Raw genomic sequence first — 20,140 nt, 5'->3', positions numbered from 1 at the left:
AGAGGATGAGGGGAATATCTGGGAGTAGGGCAGAATGTTCTGGTTTAAGCTGGGAGTAGCAGGTAGCTGGCCAGTGGAGATGAATGGAGGGTTTAGTGGCTGGGCATAGATGACAATGAAGGGTCTGAGGGCACTGGGTAAAGGGGCTGGAGATGACCACAGTGCAGTCTGTATACCTCTGCATCACGTGGGAGGAAGAATTGAAGAACTGTTTCTTTCCTTGGAAATCCTCTTCTTTGTTTCTTAGAAAAGCTGCTACGTCCTGTTTACATCCAACAAATTGCATGTGCATTTGTCAGAATCACTGTGTAAGGTCGGATGTTGCATTGGTCCTTGCACATTGACCCCAGCCATACACAGCCATATACCACGAGTTGGAGGAATACTTTTCTTACCTGCTCTATTTCTCCGAAGCATAGAGAAAAAACTAAACAGTATATTCTTTCTCTCCCTAGCATAAATATTTTTCTACTTGTTTCTTGGTGTGAAATAATACAACAGTTGCACAGACCGATTTATAGGCAGTATTCAGAACAAAACATGTTTGTGACTGCTGTTGAAGGTGCTTCTGCAGAGCCCTGCAGAGGCGAGTGCAGCTCTGCAAGGGCAAACGTTTGTGTGCTCTCCCTTTTAGTTTGTACAGTGGCACAGTGCTCAGGACTGCTTTGCAGGCCACCTGGTCTTTGCTGTGCAGATAACAAGTACCTGCTATTCTGCAGATGTAAGAAGTGATTAAAAAGATTCTGAAAAGATCTGAGATCTAAGCTAAGCCTAGTTCCAGCAAACAAAAATATGTAGTATTGACTCTAGCTGAGCTAAATCTTGCTCCTTGTAAGTCAGCCTTTGTTTTTTTTTTGTCTTTGCAGCCTCCCATACACCAGCAGACTCGTGAAAACTTTGCTCTACAACTTCATTAGACAAGAAAGAAGCCCTCCTCCAGGGACACATGTCTTTCAGCAGCAAACAGATGGAGGAGGACTGCTGTATGGGATTGCATCTGGGGTGGCAAGTGAGTCTTCTGCATGCAGTTCATCAAACCTTAGGAAGTGCTGTCCTATGGGTGACCCCTTCTACTAATGCACCCGTAACCTGTTTCTTTTCTGACAAGTTTCAGTGTTACTTAGTATACTTAGGGAACTTAATGACACTTTTTTAGTCAAGAAAATGGCTGTTCATGTTTGTTACACTTCGTACTGTTGTTTTGGTCTTCTTCGTGCCACATGTGTGTTTTTTTGCTGTGTATATTACATGCAAAAGATCTTCCTAAAGGATTTTCTTTATCATACAATAAGAATAAAACTAAATGTACTGCTAACAGTAATAATATATATTACAGCAGTGCACATTACTTTTCTTTAATTTGATAAATGTAAATAACACTTTACAATTCGGTTGCTGTTAGAACACATGCTATTTATTTTGATCTTTTGTGAAATCAGTCACTGGAAGCATCTCTAGGGAATACTGAAATTCGTGCTGCGTATGCTCTGCCAGAAAACATTTCAGTCTGTGGCAGTGCTCATGGATCTCCTCTTGGAGGCAGTAAGAGAGCACATCTTTGCAGTGCAGTGTATCCTGTGTACCACCACGTCTGTGTCAAGTGAGGTTACACACAGCCCCATGCCTTCACTGGAACACTGTCTTCTTTCTGATTTCCAGTCGGTATGGTTGGGGCAGACAGTGCAATGTTAGGCTTATGCCCCTGATGCGAACGTGTGAAAGAACAGTTGCTTGGTTTGCTGTTTATTTAAGCAGTGAAGAGAAATTAAATTGTTCCCTATGACATGTTTTTTATTGTGAAAGTCCCAGCAGGTATGTTCTTTCTTTTCAATTGCTGGAGAAAATTGCTTTTAAAATGCTTTCTGAACTAGTTCTCTGTATGTGGCTTGTACTTCAGCTTGTGGCTGGAGAGCATTTTTCTCTGTGTTTCTCTACTTGTTCTGTTCTCACGGCCACTGTCGTCATGCTCCAGTATCCTTCTGCCTTAATGCTGCTACAGGCAAAAGAGCTTTCTTTTCTTTTCACTTGCTGAGCTTATAAAGTCCATCCAGATTGTCTCCACTCTTACCTTCCTCCATAGCTCCCCTGATATCATATCCCCACGAGTTCTACTTCTTGTGTATAAAATTTCCGTTTCTCAATTATAAATTAGTCTGCATTTCTCAGTGCAAAATCCTGAGGTCTCTGCCTACACCTGTTCTTGTCCCTTCCCACACTTCCACCCCCTTCCCTTTTCTTGAACCATTCCCTTAACAGCTCCCTTGGCACACTCCTACACTTACGTTGTTCCTTTTGTGAGCAACTGAAGTGCCATCTTGTCCTCTGGTGAATCAAGTGTCTTCATACAAAGCTTTAGGCGAAACAGCTTTTGTAAAGAGCCTTCTAATGACCTTTCCAGGAAAAAAGTGCTGCATCCAGTTAGAAAGTTGGGATATTTTTTCTGTCTGTGTGCACACAGTTAATGCTTTTGTCTGTTTGTTTGTTGCATGTGGTGCTGGACAGTATTTGGAATTTGGATGCAGTAGGACTGATAAAGTAAATGGCACGTTTGTCCATTGGAAGCATCTCTGAGTTAAGCCCTCTGTAATCTTTTGGTTTATTTAGCATTAAGTATGTGTGTGGAGTGCAGTACAGATTTGAAAACAGCAACACAAACACTGGTTGGTTGTGAATCTGGAGTAAGTTCTGAGCAGTGGGCAGCTGTGAAAAACTTCAGAAGTCTGTATGGTTTATTTTTTTGTATATTTTTGTAATCTTTTATGATTTTACTGGATAAATGTTGAAAGGAATGGAAGAATTGAAGATTGGCTTTTTTCTAATGCTTAAAATGCATAGTGCTCAAAAAAACTTGGGATGGAAAGAGATAGGAGCCTGGTTTTTAGGAACCTTCATTTTTCATGTGTAACTTGGAGGCTTAAGATAATTACTGTGCTTGTTAATTTGGAATTATATGACTTGACACCACGGTCATCTGCCTCCTTGTATTACGTTCTGTGTATTTTGTAGCCACTTGCACTGCAGCAGATGAGCACTCTTGTTTAAGCACTGTATTTACAGCCTCCCCTTCCTTTCTTGTGATCAGCAGAGTGATCGCTATGCAGAACACGAGCAGAAGTTTACCCTTTCCCACAGTTAACCTTCTCCTGCTTCTCATCTACTGTAGACTGCTTCTTTTTCTGTCACGAGCCTCCTTAACCCTGAAACCACACAGACAAGGTGCTCACACCAGTTACTTCCCTTTGTTTGACTCTACTGCATGTAAGCTATCAGTATGCTGCAAGAACATGTCTTCATCTTGTACGTAAAAGACCTTGATTAGAATTACATTACCAATAATGTCAGCTTCCAGTAGATAAACAAAGAGTTATGTTTTTGGATTGAGAGGGAAAGCGAAATCTTTTGTTAATAAAGGACATTCTTCTATGTAGTGGTTTTGGCTTTGAGTCAACTTTGTTTTGTATCTTCCATTAGGTAGTCTTTTAGCAGGTGTGCAAAGCAGTTGTGCTGCTGGATCTGGTGGTGTGCTGTTCGTGTGCTGTGAACGCATAAATCGCATCAATATGCACAGCAGTATAGAATAGAACTTCTTGTTATGAATCAAAAAGTAATTTTCTTGGTGTGAACTTCTTGGTTCAGAAGGTACATTTGTGTGAGCTTCAAAAATTGTATTCCCAGTTTAAAATTCCCTCCTCAGTTGATTATGTTGAGAGAACTGCTTGTGGGCAAGCAAATTTTTTATCTTGTAAGATAAAACTTGTGTTACATTGCCAAACAAATACTGTGGTAAAACAAAAATATGAGTACTGCTTAAGACTACTAAAAATCAGCCAAATTAAATGGTTTCATTTGAAACACTTCACTATCTGAAAAAACAACCACACTGCAGCACATCGTGAAGTACTTAGGAGCTACCGCAATGGGAGATTCTAGCTGACTTACCGTGTGCTGTTCAGATGATTACAATTGTAATGGGTACAATGCTGTACCTGGAAGAAGTGAATGAAAGGCTATTCATCTTGACCTGGTTGATCTTCACAACCCATCTGGCCCACAAATGTACTGCAGGAGGATTAATATGAATTGCATAATTCAGTGTGTAGTCATCAGCAGCTACTTTTCTTCTCCTGTCTGAACTCTTCTGTTGGAACTAGACAAACATTCCTGAACACTAATGACTTTCGTAGAAGTGTGTTCTTCGGTCTGCATGATGTCATTCAGCATTGGTGTACTTGAAGAAGGAATCCGGTGACCTATTTAGTACATCTTTGACTTGCACAGACTCAGGTTTATTCATCTTTTTTTTTTTTGTGCCAACAATTTCATTTATAGGAACACTTCATAGTCACTGGGGAACACTATTTGTCACCACACTCACCTAGACATAGAGCTGCTGACCACAACCCTCTGGCTGCAACCATCCAACCAATTCTTTATCCTCTGAATAGTCCACCCTTCAAACTCATCTCTCTCCAATTTAGAGATGATAGTACAATGTGGGACCATGTAAAAGGCCTTGCAGAAGTCCAGGTAGATGCCATCTGTTGTTCTTCCTGTAACTACTGAGTCTTGTCATTTCACAGAGGACCACCAGATGGGTCAGACATGATCTGCCCCTGGTGAACCCATGCTCGCTGTCTTGGATCACCTGCTCATCCCTCATGTGCCTTAATATCTCTCCCAGGAGGATCAGCTCCATGATCTTCCCAGGCACTGACAGGTCAGCCTGTAGTTCCCTCGGTCTTCTTTTCTCCCTTTCTTATAAATGGGAGTTACCTTTTTTCCAGCCATTGAGAGCTTTACCTGACAGCCATGACTTTTTAAATGCTGATGGAGAACATCCTGGCCACCACATCAGCCAGTTCCTTCAGGACCTTGGGACACGTGTATCTTGCATGGTTATCCTTAACATCAAAAGGAAGCTATTCTTATCTACTGTTCAATATTAAAATTGAAGAGGAGAGTCAAATTTTGATTATATACATTAAAAATGTCAAAGTATAAAGACAGAAAAAGTGCTTTCACAATGTGTGTTAATTTCATAACACTTGACCAAACTTCTTTTCTACTTACAGGTATTTCAAGTGGGATTATTAGATATTCAGTACCTTTTTGATGTGTCACAAACCTAGTGTATGTTCTTCTGCATAAACTATTATTTTCTCCATCTCCCTGGTTCTTAGTCAGTGTTTAATTGCCTGTTCATGCTTAGGATAAATGAAAATGTAAATCTAAGGCGTTTCTCTGACTTCTATCTGTTAGGCTTGCTTCTTGCTTACAGTCTGTAGTGGCATTGTCCTCTTGTCACTGTGATCATGGCACTGTGACTCTGCCTCGATGTAAATATCTAGATAGGGTCCAGATTTTTAAATTTTTCTTGGTTTCTCTAAAGATGTGTCTGAACTGTAGCAAAATGTGTGGCCACAGCTCAAGTTGGAGAGTAGCAGTAATATAACTATGGGTGGGTCAGTCTGCAAGAGCTGCCCACGAAGCTGGACTCCAGCAGAGCATCATCCTGACCATCATCTTTGCTGGGTTGAACTACTGTCAGACCAAGGCTTGAATCTCTCCTTTGAGTTTTCCTTTGCTTTTTTTCATCTACTTCTTTTTTCTTTTCATTTTAGTTCACTTCCCAGTGTCCTATCACAAAAACACCAGTCCAACTACTGACCCCTAACGGGACACTGCTCACAGAGATGGACATCTCTGATCTCCATCTGAACATTGAGCCATTTACACCACTATCTGGATTGGATCCTGCTGCCAGTTCTTTGTCTGTCAAACAGTCGCACACCAAATCCTTATCTTTCCAATTTGGAGAGGAGGATGTTGTGTGGTACTGTGTGGAAGGCCCTACTGAAGTCCAGAGAGATAGCAGCAGTGGCTCTTCCTTTGTCTGCTCTTGCAGTTACACCATCACAAAGGGCCACTGAGTTGATCAGGCAGGACTGGCTCTTGGTGAAGCCATGCTGGTTGTCTCATATCACCTCTGTCTTTTCCGTGTGCTTTAGCACAGTTTCCAGGAGGATCTTCCCTGGCACAAAGGTGAGGCTGACAAGTTGGGAATTCTGTTTCTTCTTGTATGTTTAAGTGTAAACTGCTGAGAATGGAGACTATCATTCAGGATGCACAGTGCATAGCATAATGAATTGTGGTTTGTGACTAGAGCTACTGATTCCTGTGGTAATACAAATCCTAATTGCAACCACATGTTCCAGCTTGTTTACTGAGAGTTCTGCAGTGAGTTTCATGAGGTGTGTTGTATGTTGGTGATTTCTCTCTCTGACGTTTATCCTGATAGCCTAAAACCTCGAGTAGCTTCAAATAACCCGCTATAAGACAAAATAAAATAATAAAAAGACAGTGACAAAAAATGCTGCCTGCCTGTGGAAGCTTGAGGTCTGTGCTGTCACCTTCAGCTTCTGAAATAAACCACAATTAATTTTTCAGTCATCAGCAATTAAAGGTGCAAATCTGTGCTTTAACCCTGTCCTAGTATAAAATTAATATTTAACTACCGAAATCTGATAGTTTTCTAACATGTATTCTGTTCATCAAACTTATGTTCTGAAACAGTTTTATTTGCTTTACAAACAGTTTTCTCAGGGGAGAGGAGAAAATACTCCAGAGCTTGGAATGAATTAAAGCAGCCTTTGGCTCTGAAAGGGAGTCCACTCTGTAATCAAATATACCTAAAGAGTACACTTTTCACTGTTAAGGATGTCATCGTTCAAGACCAGAACATGAGAGGCAATATGCTATTCCCATGGACAAGAGAGGAGCAGTGAGCTTACTTACCTGCTAGCTGCAGTAAATCCTTACATTAAGTCTTTACAGTAATGCAGCAGAACTTTCTAGTTCCTGCAGATCCAGCAGGGCTTACAGTTTTCCGGTTAGCAGTAGGCAATTTATGTAAGAGGTCAGATCCTGTATGTGAATTTGGTTTGTGAATATAGCTCCCGTGGTACAGGGCCATGATGGAGCTTGGAGAGCTGCAGCCTGTGGGAAGCCCATGTGGGATCATAAAACCATAGAATGGTTGGATTGGAAGAGACCTTCCCCAGCTCCACCCCTTCCATGGCTGCCCCCCAGCTCACCCTGCCCAGAGCCCATCCATGGCCTTGGGCACTTCCAGGGATGGGGCACCCACAGCTCTGGGCAGCAGTGCCAGGGCCTCGCTGCATCTCAGTAAAGAATTTCCTCCTCCCATCTGATCTAAATCTTCCCTGTATTAGGTTAAAACCCTTGTCCTGTCGCTGTCAGGCTGTGTAAGAAATCCGTCTCCATCCTTATTATAAGCTCCCTTCAAGTGTTGGAATGTCTCCCCAGAGCCATTTCTGGAGGATGGGGCAAAGAGTGGCCATGAAGGTGAGGCTGATGTGAAGCATCCCCGATGTTGAAACTCAAAATCAGATGAGCGCTTGAATCTGTGTAGTCACCAATGAAAATATTTGTGTGCATTAGAACAAAAGTATTTCGAAATTGTCTGGTCTTGCAGAGTCATACAGAAACATTTTTACTTATATAAAATTTTTTGTCTGACTGTAGTGTGTGGTCAGAGCATGGAGAGTATGTTGAGTTTTGTAATGTGAGGTAAAAGTGTTTTGGCAAAATGAGCATCGTCTCTGTGATGTATGCTTTCCTTGTGAGCAGAAGATGTTCACCTTTACATTTGGGCTTGGAAATCTTTCCGTCTTTCTTTTATTTCCATGGATTGGAGCTGTACTTCCCTCTTTCTGTACACCCATGGAAGAGCTGAACTCTAAAGAATGATCTAAGATTTAATGAGGCCTTTGACTAAAATGTTTGTCTCAAACTCTTAATACGATTGTAACACAGTTATTTTTTACTTAATGTTCTAGAAAGGCAGTGGTAATTACATGTGTTCTGCCAAGCTGTAGTTTCCAACACAAGTATAAGATTTTTACATAACCTGATAAATGGCCATTTTTCCCTTTGAACAAGCCATTAAAAACATTTTCCTTCTTTCTGCAAAAGCCTTTACAGCCAAATTAGAGGAAAGCCAAGGAGATCATGTGCTGACAGTGTATTAGTAGAAACCACTTCAGCAGCTACAGATACAAATTTTGTTCCCTTCTCCTGAAGCCAGATGCTATTGTAGAGTAGATTTGGAACTTCTCTTTTCTGATTGAAGTTTTAATTTATTGGTATGTTGTAGTTGTAGTATGTAGCTGCAAGCATTATTTTTCAGGACAGTTGGGTTTGTTTGTCAATTCTTCTCTTTCAAGCAAGTGGCATTTTCCAGAGTGACTCACTTTGTGGAAAGAAAAATACTATTAAGAGAAGAATGTGGCACCTAGAATGAGACATCCCGATGAAAAGAATGGATTTCCATTATTGTAAAGTGAATTTCTGTACTACATGGAAATTAAATTATTATCCTTACAGGAAAGAGTGAATTTTAGCTTGCTCCTCAGTAATTTGGTTATTTTTTTTTTTTAAATCCAGAATTTGCACCAAGTTCAGGGCTGTGCTAGTGCCAACCTGCATCAGTCAGATAACTGCCCATGGTAGCTGTGACTCCCATGGGTTGGGGGCATGGCTGTAATGTGCTGGTGGATGGGAGGTAGCAGCTGTAGTGCTACTGGGAGAAGCCATCTGCTCCCTCTAGCATAGGATCTGTCTGATGCCTTGATGGAATCCATGAGCTTACATCACCCTGGTCCTTCTGCCTGCTCTCACTGTGGGTGAAGGACTGGAGCAAGTGGGAAGAAATGTGATCAAAGGATGCCTTGCTGCTGGCGGTGCTGTAGGATTGGATATGACCTTACAAAAATAGTGTTAAAGTTGTCCTGCTGGTGGGATGTTCATGGTGTTTATGCTAAGGGTGGAGAAGCTGGCATAGGTTGACCGGATTGGTGGTGGTGCCCAATGCCTGCAGACACCCAAGGTCAGACTGAACAGGGCTCTGGGCACTGGTGGAGCTGTAGGTGTCTCTGTATGTTGCAGAGGAGTTGGATCGGACGGCTGTTAAGGGTTCCTTTCAGCTCAAATGATTTTATGATTTTAGCTTCCAAAAAAGATGTTTCTAACCAGTTTACTGGGAACAATTTGGAGATCCTGAAATGTAGATTCCATTGTCAGCCCCAAAGCTTACATAAGCTTTATTCATTTTATTTTTATCAAGAAATATTTGACTCAAAGAAAATTAAATATTATGAATTTATAGGTGTATCTCCTTCACTGTGGAAAGTATGAAGCGCCAAACAGGAAAGCATAGATGCAAATCCCTCACTGCATAAGTTTCCCATATTGTTGTCTGGTCCTTTCCATCTTCTGTTTCTGTCCAATAAGGTAGAAAGAATGGAGATGCGTGTCAGAATGGTTCTGCATGGCAGAGTAGATGCAGGGAGGAGGAGAGTGGCTCTGTAGTTTAGTTTGCCGTGGGACGTGGCCAGATGGATTGGGGTTAGACTTGCTGATCCTAGAAGTCTTTTCTAACCTTAATGGTTCTATGGCTCTCTGATACCTTTTGAACTCCCTTATGAGTTGGTTGGCTGACATGAAAGTTCTTACCTGTACATTAATCACATTTGGGGGCATAAAAACATTCCTGATGTAAATGTGAACACAATTCTTAGTTGAATTTCATTAGGACTCATGCAAAATGCAGGTCATGTTGGTCCAACAACTCTTGCATTTTATTTTTGCTTGATGTTTTAAGTAAACGTTTTCATGATTGACCTTTCTAAATAAGTCTCTGGATGGTATTTCTTCCTGTGTGTCAAGCATTGCCATCTTTTTCCACACATTTCGAAGCATGTTGAGATTACTGTAGAAGTGCTGCAATTCACTGGGCAGATTTTGACTTGGCAGAGATCTGAAACTTGTCTGCCTGTCATGGATATTAATAATGACAGAGGTGAGACCTCATCACTCTTCTAAGTTGTATAGGTAATAAATTTGGAAACTAGATTTCATAAGAGAATTGTGGTCAAGACCAGGGCAGAGTTTTATGCTAACAGAAAAGCTTCAGAATGGAGCTAACCCTGGAATAATTCCTAATCATTGTAAACGACTAAAATTCTTGGCACTCCTGCTAATATTTTAGATTTTTTTTTTCAGATGCGAGTCTCTAACTGTTGAACATAGAGATATATAGTACTAATTGAATGAACTAAGAATTCTCTTTAGCCTTCAGAACAAACTAGTTTTCAGTAGGAATGAAATAGGTTTTCAGTGAAGTGGGGCTTGGCAGGCAAGAAACAGCTCCTTCACAACTGCTTGTTCCTGTACCGGTGGTGTCGTATCTCTCCGAATGCAATGCTTTGTGAAGTGCAATAGAAAAAGCGGAGAGAAGGATTAGGGAGGAGAATATGAGAGTGAATCATTTGCTGAGAATCATCTTAGCTGTTTTTTCCTTTGTATTCTCAAGAAAAACCATGTGTGATAGTTATCAGGCTTTCAAACTTTTATTTTGGACTGGCAAAGGAATATGTTGTTGCTTTAAAGAGAAGTTTAGCTAGAGGCTGCATGCCTTAAGGCTTGTTGTCTTTCCAGCTGTGTAAGCTGCTCTTACATTACCCTCTAAATACTTCAGCAGTTTCTATGTAAGCATATCAGAAGCCGTGCCGTTCTTACCCTTCAGAGAACAGACTGTCACGATTGTCACTAATAGAGATGGCAGTGATAAATTCTTGGATGTGTGGCATATAACCCTTCTCAGGCAAAGGACATGTGTTTATAGCTTTAGAACTGATGATAGTGCTGATCTGGGATGTGATTATACCCAGATGTCTTCTGCCTGTGTGGTGTCCCAGCAGCTTCAGTGAAATCTTCTTTTGGAGTTAGGCCCTAAACTTGCCTTGGCTTTGGCAAAAGTCTGAATTCCTGTAGGAAAAGGGCTGAACACAGAATGGACAGTTCTTGAAATTGAGGTACATTTCACTCATCAAGTCACGGAATCATTTGAGTTGGATGGGATCTGGTCCAACTCCCTGCATCAAACAGGAACATTCTTCATGGTACGGTAGGTGGAACACTTCTTTTAATTATTTTTCTTGAAACAATTACGCTGAAAACTTCTAGGCTGTGGTCAAGTCAGAATATTTACCTGCCAACCATTGGGATGAAGGAGGAATGTTGTGATAAAATGCTTTCAGCTAGGTTCAGTCCCAAGGTTGTACAGGAAGTCTTTCAGATCATCCTAATCCTAGTGCAAAAATCTTAATGCTTAAGGTTCAGTTTTACATTCCTTGATATCTAGATACTTAAATTCATTATTAAGAAATAGCTTTAAGGGTACTAGGGTACATTAGTGTACTGTTCATGGTGTCACAGAAGATGACAATTTGGCATCGTGCCTCTGAGACCCCAAAAATGTTTATATAACTGCATGTATGCACATACAACAGCACCTGCACTGGAATAAAGATTCTTTGGGTTGGAAATTGTCTCCTTGCAGAGGAAGCAGTGGCTGTAAATCTGTAAGTATTCTGTTAAACACAGGTGTGTTTTCTTTATCCAGAGGACTTGCTAGGAAGCTGTATGTTCCAGTTTGGAATGTATACTAAATTCCAGCAGGAAGGCTTGTTCCCAAACATACATTCAAACATCTGATCAGGGTAGGGATAACTGCTACTTGCAGCTAGATCACATGCAGTCTCCTAAAAATTCCTTTTAGTAATAATCAGATGAAGACAACCAGCCAGTTGGCCTGTGTTTCCAAAGACAAGGAACTGAAGATATCAGATGTTCAAACAAAAATGTAACTTCTTTAAATGAATTCCTGTTTGAGAAATTGTAAGCTTGCTAGGCAAGGGGATTGAGCCCTCCTCATCCTGCTACATGGAATGCTGCTTTTCCATTTCACAGCATGGGGAGCCAAGGCGTGGTGTGGACGCATCCCCATGCTTGGATACATATGGCAGACCATGGCTACAAAGCCTGACTTCACCTGAGATTATCCATGGGTTTCCTATTGCCAGACCAGGTGGAAGCAATCAGATGACTCTCAGCAGAAAGCCACGAGGGTGGAATCATTTGTTGCAACCAAGAAGGAGGCGAAGTATTCTTCCACTGACATTTTCACACAGAAGCATCAGTTTTCTAAGGTCCCTGTCTTACAGCATCTGGAGCATCTGCTCCCAGTATCAAAACTAACATCATAACTGCAACTTCTAGAGAAAATTGGTATTCCAACCAGTCTGAATAACAATTTGATCACTGAATAGTGTTCACCAACAGCCTGAAGCATGATCTTGCATTGTTTTGGAGAAATCTTTAGTGGACTTTTTTTTCTGATTCTTTTTTTTTTCCCCTTGAATTTCTCACTTAATTTCCAGTTTGGGGAGATTTTTTTTTTTTTTGTGCTGTCATTTCTATTAAACATTAATTAGGGATTTGCTGTAAAATGTAATCTTGTGAGTCTTGTTTTCTGCTTCTAGATCAGAGCAGCCTAGGGGGTGGAGAGGAGCTGTAAAGCCTTTGGTTTTTTAACAGCTACTCTTGGACAGGAATTCTGTGTCACCTAGGTTAAGGAACTGCTCATTATGAAAGATTTTATGCAACTGAAAGTGCAGAATTTTACATTTTTGCAGTTAAGAGAGTTGTCCTGAAATAGACCTAGCACAGATGGAAAATGTGCTCATTAGCCATGTTCTTGCTCTTGCCCAACATTCTTTTTAATGCTTCTGTTAAATTTTAATGTGCAGTGGCTGCTGTCGCTGCACTTTTGTTGTTATTGTAATTGCCATATTGATTAGAATAAACTATTACTGAAGATTTATGTATTTCTTTTTTCCTCTTTTTGAGCTCTTTTTGTTTCTCTATCACTAAAATACTCTGAAGCTTTGCTAAGTTGAGCTGTTCTCAAATGAACAGCTTCCAGCTTCTGCAGCAGTCACAAAAGCAAGTCATGGTGACAGCCCGTGGTGCAACTGCGTTTTTTAATTGCAGCATTAACATGAACAAATGCAGGGAGACCGTTGTGTGCAGCTGCTCTGCGTGCGTGTGCCATTTCTGCTAATGCTATTTCATTGGAAGTGTGTTATGTTAAACACGGGCTCTCCTGGGACTGTGTAAATTCACTAAATAAGTACATCAGTGATGTGAGCAAAACGACGGCAGGCTGGAAGGCTCTTGTCTCTTTTGACACCCTTTCTGCTCCATTCCTGCACTCTGCCTACTTACAGAACTCTCGCAAAATGATGGTTTTGGTAAACATACATTGAACAATCTATGAAGAATTAGAATCTAGTCAGTAATTTCTAGATCAGTGGATTAAATTGTTTTAAACATAGTCCGTGTAGCTTGTCAGCTCAGGTCGATGTTTTGCCACGTAATTTGGAGCTTCCTACGGAATTGTTGTTCTTGCTAAATAGAGAATGTTGATCTCTGCCATTTGACTCTGCAGTACTTCTACTGGGAGAAGAAAGAACTTTTGTGTGTTTTTGCAGTTTGTGTATTGAAAAATTTTATCTCCTCAGTCAGTTTTCTCTTCCTGTCATTCAGACAGCATCTCTTTCCCTCCATATTTTGAACCCTCCCCTGTCCTCCCCTCTATCTCTCTGCCATCAGTCCCGGAACTCATGGCATGCACAGATACTGTACATCATTTTGGCATCGTACCAGTATTTTTGCAGGAGTCAGTTCATGGAGTGGATGAACAGTGTCAAACTTTGCTTTGGCAAATATTTAGAGCTTTGCAGTCAATTTTAAATTGAGCTTTCACAGTGACTTGGTGCATACTGGAAACAAGTGCGAAAGCTGGAAACCTGAAATGGTTGCAGTTATTGCACCTTGATAGAAATCAGTGCCTTTGTTGTGCAGAACCACTGTCACTGTCACTATCCTCCCTGGGGAGCAGAGTTTGTAAAATAATGACTGCATAAATGAAAACATGCAGCTCTATCTGGTTGGTGTGGGTGTCATGCTAGACACAACTCCTTATGAAGTGCACTGTCTGTTATGGAAATTGTCCCTTTATCCACAAGCATAGGAAGAGATTTTATAATCTGCTAGAATACCAAGTGCTTTCAGCTAGATTGAGTGTGGTCCACTACCCATAAGTTACAGTCGAGCATCCTGTGGGTGTCTTATCATCAAACTGTTATGTCTCTGTGAGAAGTGTGGGAGGTAAGAAGCTGGAGACGTCACTGATTCATTGCATGCTTCCTTTTAAAATTTGTCCTGAATGTATTTTAGAGCCCTTTAATCCCCATATTCCTTTGAGATGTCAATGCTGGGCTTGGTTAAGGGAACATTAATTAAGTTGTACCAGGTTTTGTTTTGCTTTTCTCTGCTGGGCTTGTACCGAGTGGTAATTCAGAAATGAGTTAATAAGGTCTATAGACCCTGCTTGAATATGGAAGGCATGTTTGCACAACGTGATGCTGATTGTAGGACTGGAGCTTTCGCTGCAGTAATGGCATCAGTTCCGTATTGTGCAGGCAGGTGTTTCTGTAGCTGCTTATACTTCTCCTCACTGCATAAACTCAGTCAACAGAAGCATGGCGTGCCATGGCATACATACAGTTATATCTCCAGGGTGGATTCTCAGCATGAGGTTAATGGGAACAGCAAAAAGTGAACACGTGCGTTGCATCAGTTGTACAGCTGAAGCTCTGTAGTCCACTTAAATTGCTTGGAATCAGTACTTGAAGTGGATGCTGAGTTTTTAAAAGAGAACCTAAAAGCATATCTTAAAAATTTAGCTTACCTGCTGGAGCGTGGTCTTCTTGGAGTGCTCTCTTAATGCCTCCATCACCTCTTGGTCTCTCTAAGGAGTTGTCTCCTTTAGACTGTTCAAAAAGAGCTCTTACTGTTAATTTCATACATTTGGCAGACCGTTCCTGTGTTATTTTTTACTTGACTTGATACGGTTTAGCTCTGAACTTGCCAAAGTTTATATACCTTCTTTCCCGATTTGGAAAATCATTAAAAATCTTACTACATTTAATAGCCTCTTTCCTCTGCAGCTGAGTCACAGTACGTGTCTGATCCAGTAGGGGCCTCCAACAGTTGATGTACAGCTGCTCTGAGCCCTAATGTGGTGATGTGGCATCATACTGCCATCTGCAAGCAGTTCCTGAGCTGAACCTGTTTTCTTATCTCGTTCTTAATTTCACAGTTCTTATCAATTTCATTTTGGTGAGATACTTTGAAAGTTGAGGAACCCTCCGCGCACTTTATAGTTAATTAACTTCCATGAAGAATTGCCTGCTCTTCTCGGTGGGGTCTTTTTCTAGGAGGAAGATCAGCTCATGACCTTGAACGAAGGTTTCTCTCATCGCTATGAGAATTAGGGGAGGTTTTAGCAGTTGGCTGTTCGTTGGAAGGAAGATGCAGGTCAAATTCATTTGACCAAAAATGAGTTTAGGCACCACAGCATCGACAGTTGGTTTTTTTGATACCTACTGGTATTCCATGTATGTACTTGTGAATAGAACATGTAATATAAAAAACAATAGCTGTCTACTGTATACATTAATGCATTTTTATGATACCAAATTATCTATTATATACACAATAAATAGATGATTTTATAGTGAAAGGAGGATATAAGGCAGATATCAACATAGCTTTGTGGAGCTAATTCAACATAGGTGGTGGAGTCTCCTTCTCTGGAGATTTTCAAGTCTCACCTGGACACCTACCTGTGCGACCTGCTGTAGGGAACCTGCTTTGGCAGGGGGTTGGTCTCGATGATCTCTAGAGGCCCCTTCCAACCCCTACAATTCTGTGATTCTGTGTGATAGCTAGTTGATAGAAAGATATGTATAAGTTTTATATCAGAGTAACTTTTGTGTGAATACCATGTAAAGGATATATGACACATAGATATAATGAATGTAAAAAAAAAAAAAAGAAATAGAAATGTAGGTATGTACTGATACAAAAGTATTGCTGGAAAATATGCAAAGGTATTTTGGCTTGCAGGATTTTTGTTTTGGCTTCAGGGTTATCTGTGTAACTCACTGCTGAGTTCTGCATTAAGCCTGGATAATTTGGATTTACAAGAGTGCACTCACCAATTGGCATCCTCATTATAATGCCAATAAATGATCTATCTTTCAGTGCATTTATATGCAGAGTGGAAATGTTTCACTCCTTGCTTCTACAGGAAGCTTTGGTTCTGAGTAGAGTTGGTGACACCACTGGCATTCTTCCTGTGCCCTATACCTTGCTGGCTGGGTTGGAGGGAGCTGATTGATGGGTATTGTCCACTCTCACAACAAGAGCAAGTGGAGTTTGTTCAGGCCAAGGGCACAGAGAGGTAAATACTCGTGTTAACCAGAGTTCTTTCATTTTTGCATTTTTTTTTTTTAACGGATTTCACAAATAAAGGAAATAACATGCTTGCAGCTTGACTAAAATTACCCAATGAGTTGACATTACAACTTGGAGCAAAATTCCGGTGTGCTGATACTTATCCCTGCGGTTTAACGGTTAGCCTTGCTTCAAGGTTAGTAAAACACACTGACTGCATTTGATAACTTGTGTAGGATTCCCACTTCACAAAACCAGTTTCAGACAGATTTATAATACATAGATAAAGCCTTTGTGTGCCGTTGGCTCTCAAGGACAGTGCTGCTGCTCAGGCAGCTTTTTATTGCCTAGGTTAGTCTTCTGCAAAATGATAAATGCAGTATATTTGAAGTTATGTACAGAAGTTATATCAGTTCCTTCACTTTCTCACATTAGCACAGACCAATTGTAGGCGCAGGAGTCAGTTGCAGATGGTTCTCGGTCTTTCCTAATGGCATTCCCAAAGACCAAACACTTCCCTGTTTATGGTTTGGCACTAGTATGAAATCTCTATGAATAGGAAAAGCCTGAGGAAATCTCTTGCTCCACACTAATAATTCTTGGGTATGGAAGATGAAACTTTTTCGAACTGACCATGCATAGTAGAAATGAGTTGAAGTACCTTGAAATGTGACTTGTTATACTGGGCTGAATGCACATCCGTGTGTACATCATGCTAGAGAGTACAGAGTTGTAGAATCATTGAATCGTTCAGGTTGGAAATGCCCTGAAAGATCACCAAGTCCACTCCCAACCCACCCCTCCATGCACACTGACCACGTCCCCAAGTGCCACATCTCCACAGTTCTTGATCACTCCCAGGGATGGGACTCCACCACTCCCCTTAAAACACTTGCTTTAAGGAATGTTCTTCAGGGTAGCTATTTTTCTCAGTGCTTGCTCATTAAAAGTACCATTTTGGTAACGTTTTCACATGGTTGTTATTGCTACATAGGCCTACATAGCACTTTCTGCAGTGAAATCCAATTTTCAATCGCTCCTAATTTTTTACAACCATCAGTTGTTTGTGATGAAACTTTTCATGCTGAGCATCTTCCCTAGGCTGATTTTTTTTTTATTTTTTTATTTTTTATTTCTTGGCACTGCTTTGATTGAAAACAGTTCTTCTGTTTCTGAGAATGAGGTTAGGGAAAAATGTTCCTTAACCAATGCTGAATTCTTACATCTGTTTTATTGAGGAGTTGAAAGCCTTCATGCCTTGGAACGGGCTCTTGAGATTTGGGAGGGGGCTTAGGAGAGCAACCCCATGGATAAAGTTGTACCATTCGCCATCCCTGTTAAAATTGACTAAATCAGGCTATGCTGCAAGGTTCCTTATTGCTGTATGTATGCATTAAGCAGGAACTTGTGTAAAGGCTGGCAGCAGAGTGGTCTGAGTGTGGAGTTTGGATGAAGTGTGCCACAGGGTTTGGGATTCAGTACCTGGTGAGGGCTGAGCTTGTTCCAGGAGAAGCTCAAAGGGATGTTCCCTGCAGTTCTTCATCTGGATGCCACAGTGTGAAGCAGGAGAATGAACACTTGGGGACCTTGTCCTCCATGGTGCAGCAGGTAGTGTGGAGCAGAAGTTTGGAGGAGTAAAATGCTGTCCTGGCAGGGGAGCAGCACATCCGTGATGGCTTTGCTGTGCCAGCTCTTGCTCTTCTGTTTTGTTTGGGATAAGAAACAGGAGTTCCAGATCCATACCTGACGTATGTGCAATAGACTGGGAAAGGAGCAAGCAGGGCATGAAGAGGTTGGAGAGGACAGAATAGAAGGAATGATAAAAACTTTGAATGGGGATAGAGGTGCATCCTCACAAAGCTGGGACTAGCAGGGCCAGTCCTTGTTGGATTCGTCAGCAGGGGAATGGAAAGACGAAGATGTGCCATGGAAGGTTCAGGTTGGATGTTAGGAACAATTTTTCTCCAAAGAGTGGTGCTGCAATGGCACAGGCTGCCTTGGGAGGTGGAAGAGTCCCCATTCGTGGGGGTGTTCAAGAGCTGTGAAGATGTGGCACTGAAGGATGTGGTCATTGGGCATGGTGGGGTGGGCTGGGGTTGGGCTTGGGGATCTTGCGGGGCTTTTCCAGCCTTAATGAATCTGTAATTCTATAAAAACCATTAGGCAATTTGTGATATCCTAATTAGTAGAATTTATCCAAGAAATCCAAGAATCCCTGAAATAAAGATTGTCAGCCAAAAGGGCAAATTGAGTGTTCTTATTTTAGTATTTTAGCAGCTAAGACAGAAAAAAATGATGCCTCCAAGTGCTGCTATCATCTGCGTAACCAATAGAAGTGAAGTGAAGCACAGCATGGGCAACCCTAATTTTTGCAGTTTCCTAAAATTGTGAACATGTGTGTCACCATAGGAACTCGTGTGCATTTTGTGGTTCACGATTGAAGCAAATCATCACTGCAGTAGGAGAGTGAGAAGCGTTGCAGCTTTTGTCACTGCTTGTTGCAGTAACAGAGCATCACATTTTTTTCAAGTTAAGACTCAAGTTGTGCTTAAAGTCCTGCAGAGCACATTTGCTTGGAAAACAACAAATTACCTATAGGAGAAGCCCTGTGCTTGGACAGAATGTATGTGTTTGCAGAGTATGGTCTGACGGACCTCTCTGTTGCTAGGTGGGCTTTAAAAGAGTTCTCCCATCTCTTATCAAGAATTGAATCAAGGTGTGCATGGATTTGTCATAACAAATACCTGCAGTGCTATGAGTGCACAGTAAACAAAAATAATTTGAGGACAAGGTTATCAGGATAAATACAGAGAGGATTCTGCAGTAAGCTAGGAGCTATTTTGGAACGTTTGGCTGCAGCCCTCCTGTAAATAGCAATCAAAGCTGCAGACATGTCTGGCAGTCAGCAGCTCCACGTGTTCTTATGGCTCATACTTTGTTATACCAAGATCATTACTTGAAAATGCCACTAGGTTTAGAGCTATTCTTGTTGAATTAAAATACCTCCTCTCTGAGCGTGTAGACACCTTAAAAACATTTCCCCAGCAATGCTGTGCATCTGGCTCTCAGATCCGTTGTGGGTAGGGGGGTAGGAATGAATGTGGAATTACAGGATCAGATATCATTGTCACTACAAGTAATTTTTCTTTCTGAAAAATTGATCGTGGAGTTCTGAAAGCTCGGTGTATTTTGCCTGCCTTCTCCCTTAATTGTATTTTAAGCACACACGTAGGATTGGAGGAGGATCTTTTTTTTTTTTCCGTTTTATAGATGAAGAATTTGAAAAGAAAATAAAAGATTGTGTGATCCTATGGAAATATTTATGTCTGGGACTGTGAGGCCAGCTGAGCAGGCTTCCAAGACAAGTTGTGCCATCTCCATCCCCATATGTTTCCAAGGCTCCATTGGATGAGGCAGCACGGTGTGACCCCACTGCTGCCCATGCCTGGAACAGGAGCTGAGTCAAGAACCTCACAATATCACTTCCAGCCCACGGTCTTCTGCTCTGAAAAATGCTCTTCCTTTCTGCTCAGCTTTTAAAACTCTTTTTTGTCTTCTGAATGTGGTTTCCTTGAGGTATCAGCTTAGTCCTGCTGGTATTTGTTTCACTGGATTTAGCTTGATCGCTTTGTTGTCACAACCAATGCTGCAAATAAACCCTGCTTGCATTTTGCCAGGATATTTTTTGAACGCATTCCCATGCTTGTTCCTGTCCCCAGTTTTGTCTGATTATGTTGACAGAAATGTTCACTGCTTTGCCAATGGGATTGCATACATTCATGGTGCTCCCTCCTGCTCTGACCAAACCACAACAACAAAGCACGAGGGCTGGGTAGAAGCCAGATGAGATTTCTATTTAAAATAGACTCAACCAACAACTCCTTTTTAACGTCTCACTGTAGGACTTTGTTGT

At 41.3% G+C, this 20,140-nt stretch overlaps 1 protein-coding gene across 5 annotated transcripts in view; it reads left to right on the top strand.

The window, feature by feature from the left end:
* Positions 1-20,140, top strand: part of DYM (dymeclin) — a 149,799-nt gene that overhangs the window by 33,293 nt on the left and 96,366 nt on the right. For all 5 annotated transcript variants that reach the window (XM_042831189.1, XM_042831190.1, XM_042831193.1 and 2 more), the window contains one exon: positions 867-1,009. In XM_042831189.1, the coding sequence (XP_042687123.1) occupies positions 867-1,009 (143 nt within the window). The remainder of the gene's footprint in view (positions 1-866; positions 1,010-20,140) is intronic.

The sequence above is a fragment of the Centrocercus urophasianus genome, unplaced genomic scaffold, assembly GCF_019232065.1.
Source record: "Centrocercus urophasianus isolate 14NV4802_14NV808 unplaced genomic scaffold, USGS_Curo_1.0 seq_35, whole genome shotgun sequence".
Lineage (NCBI taxonomy): Eukaryota > Metazoa > Chordata > Aves > Galliformes > Phasianidae > Centrocercus > Centrocercus urophasianus.
The sequence above is the reverse complement of the archived record's forward strand: the minus strand, read 5'-3'. Positions and strand labels throughout refer to the sequence as shown.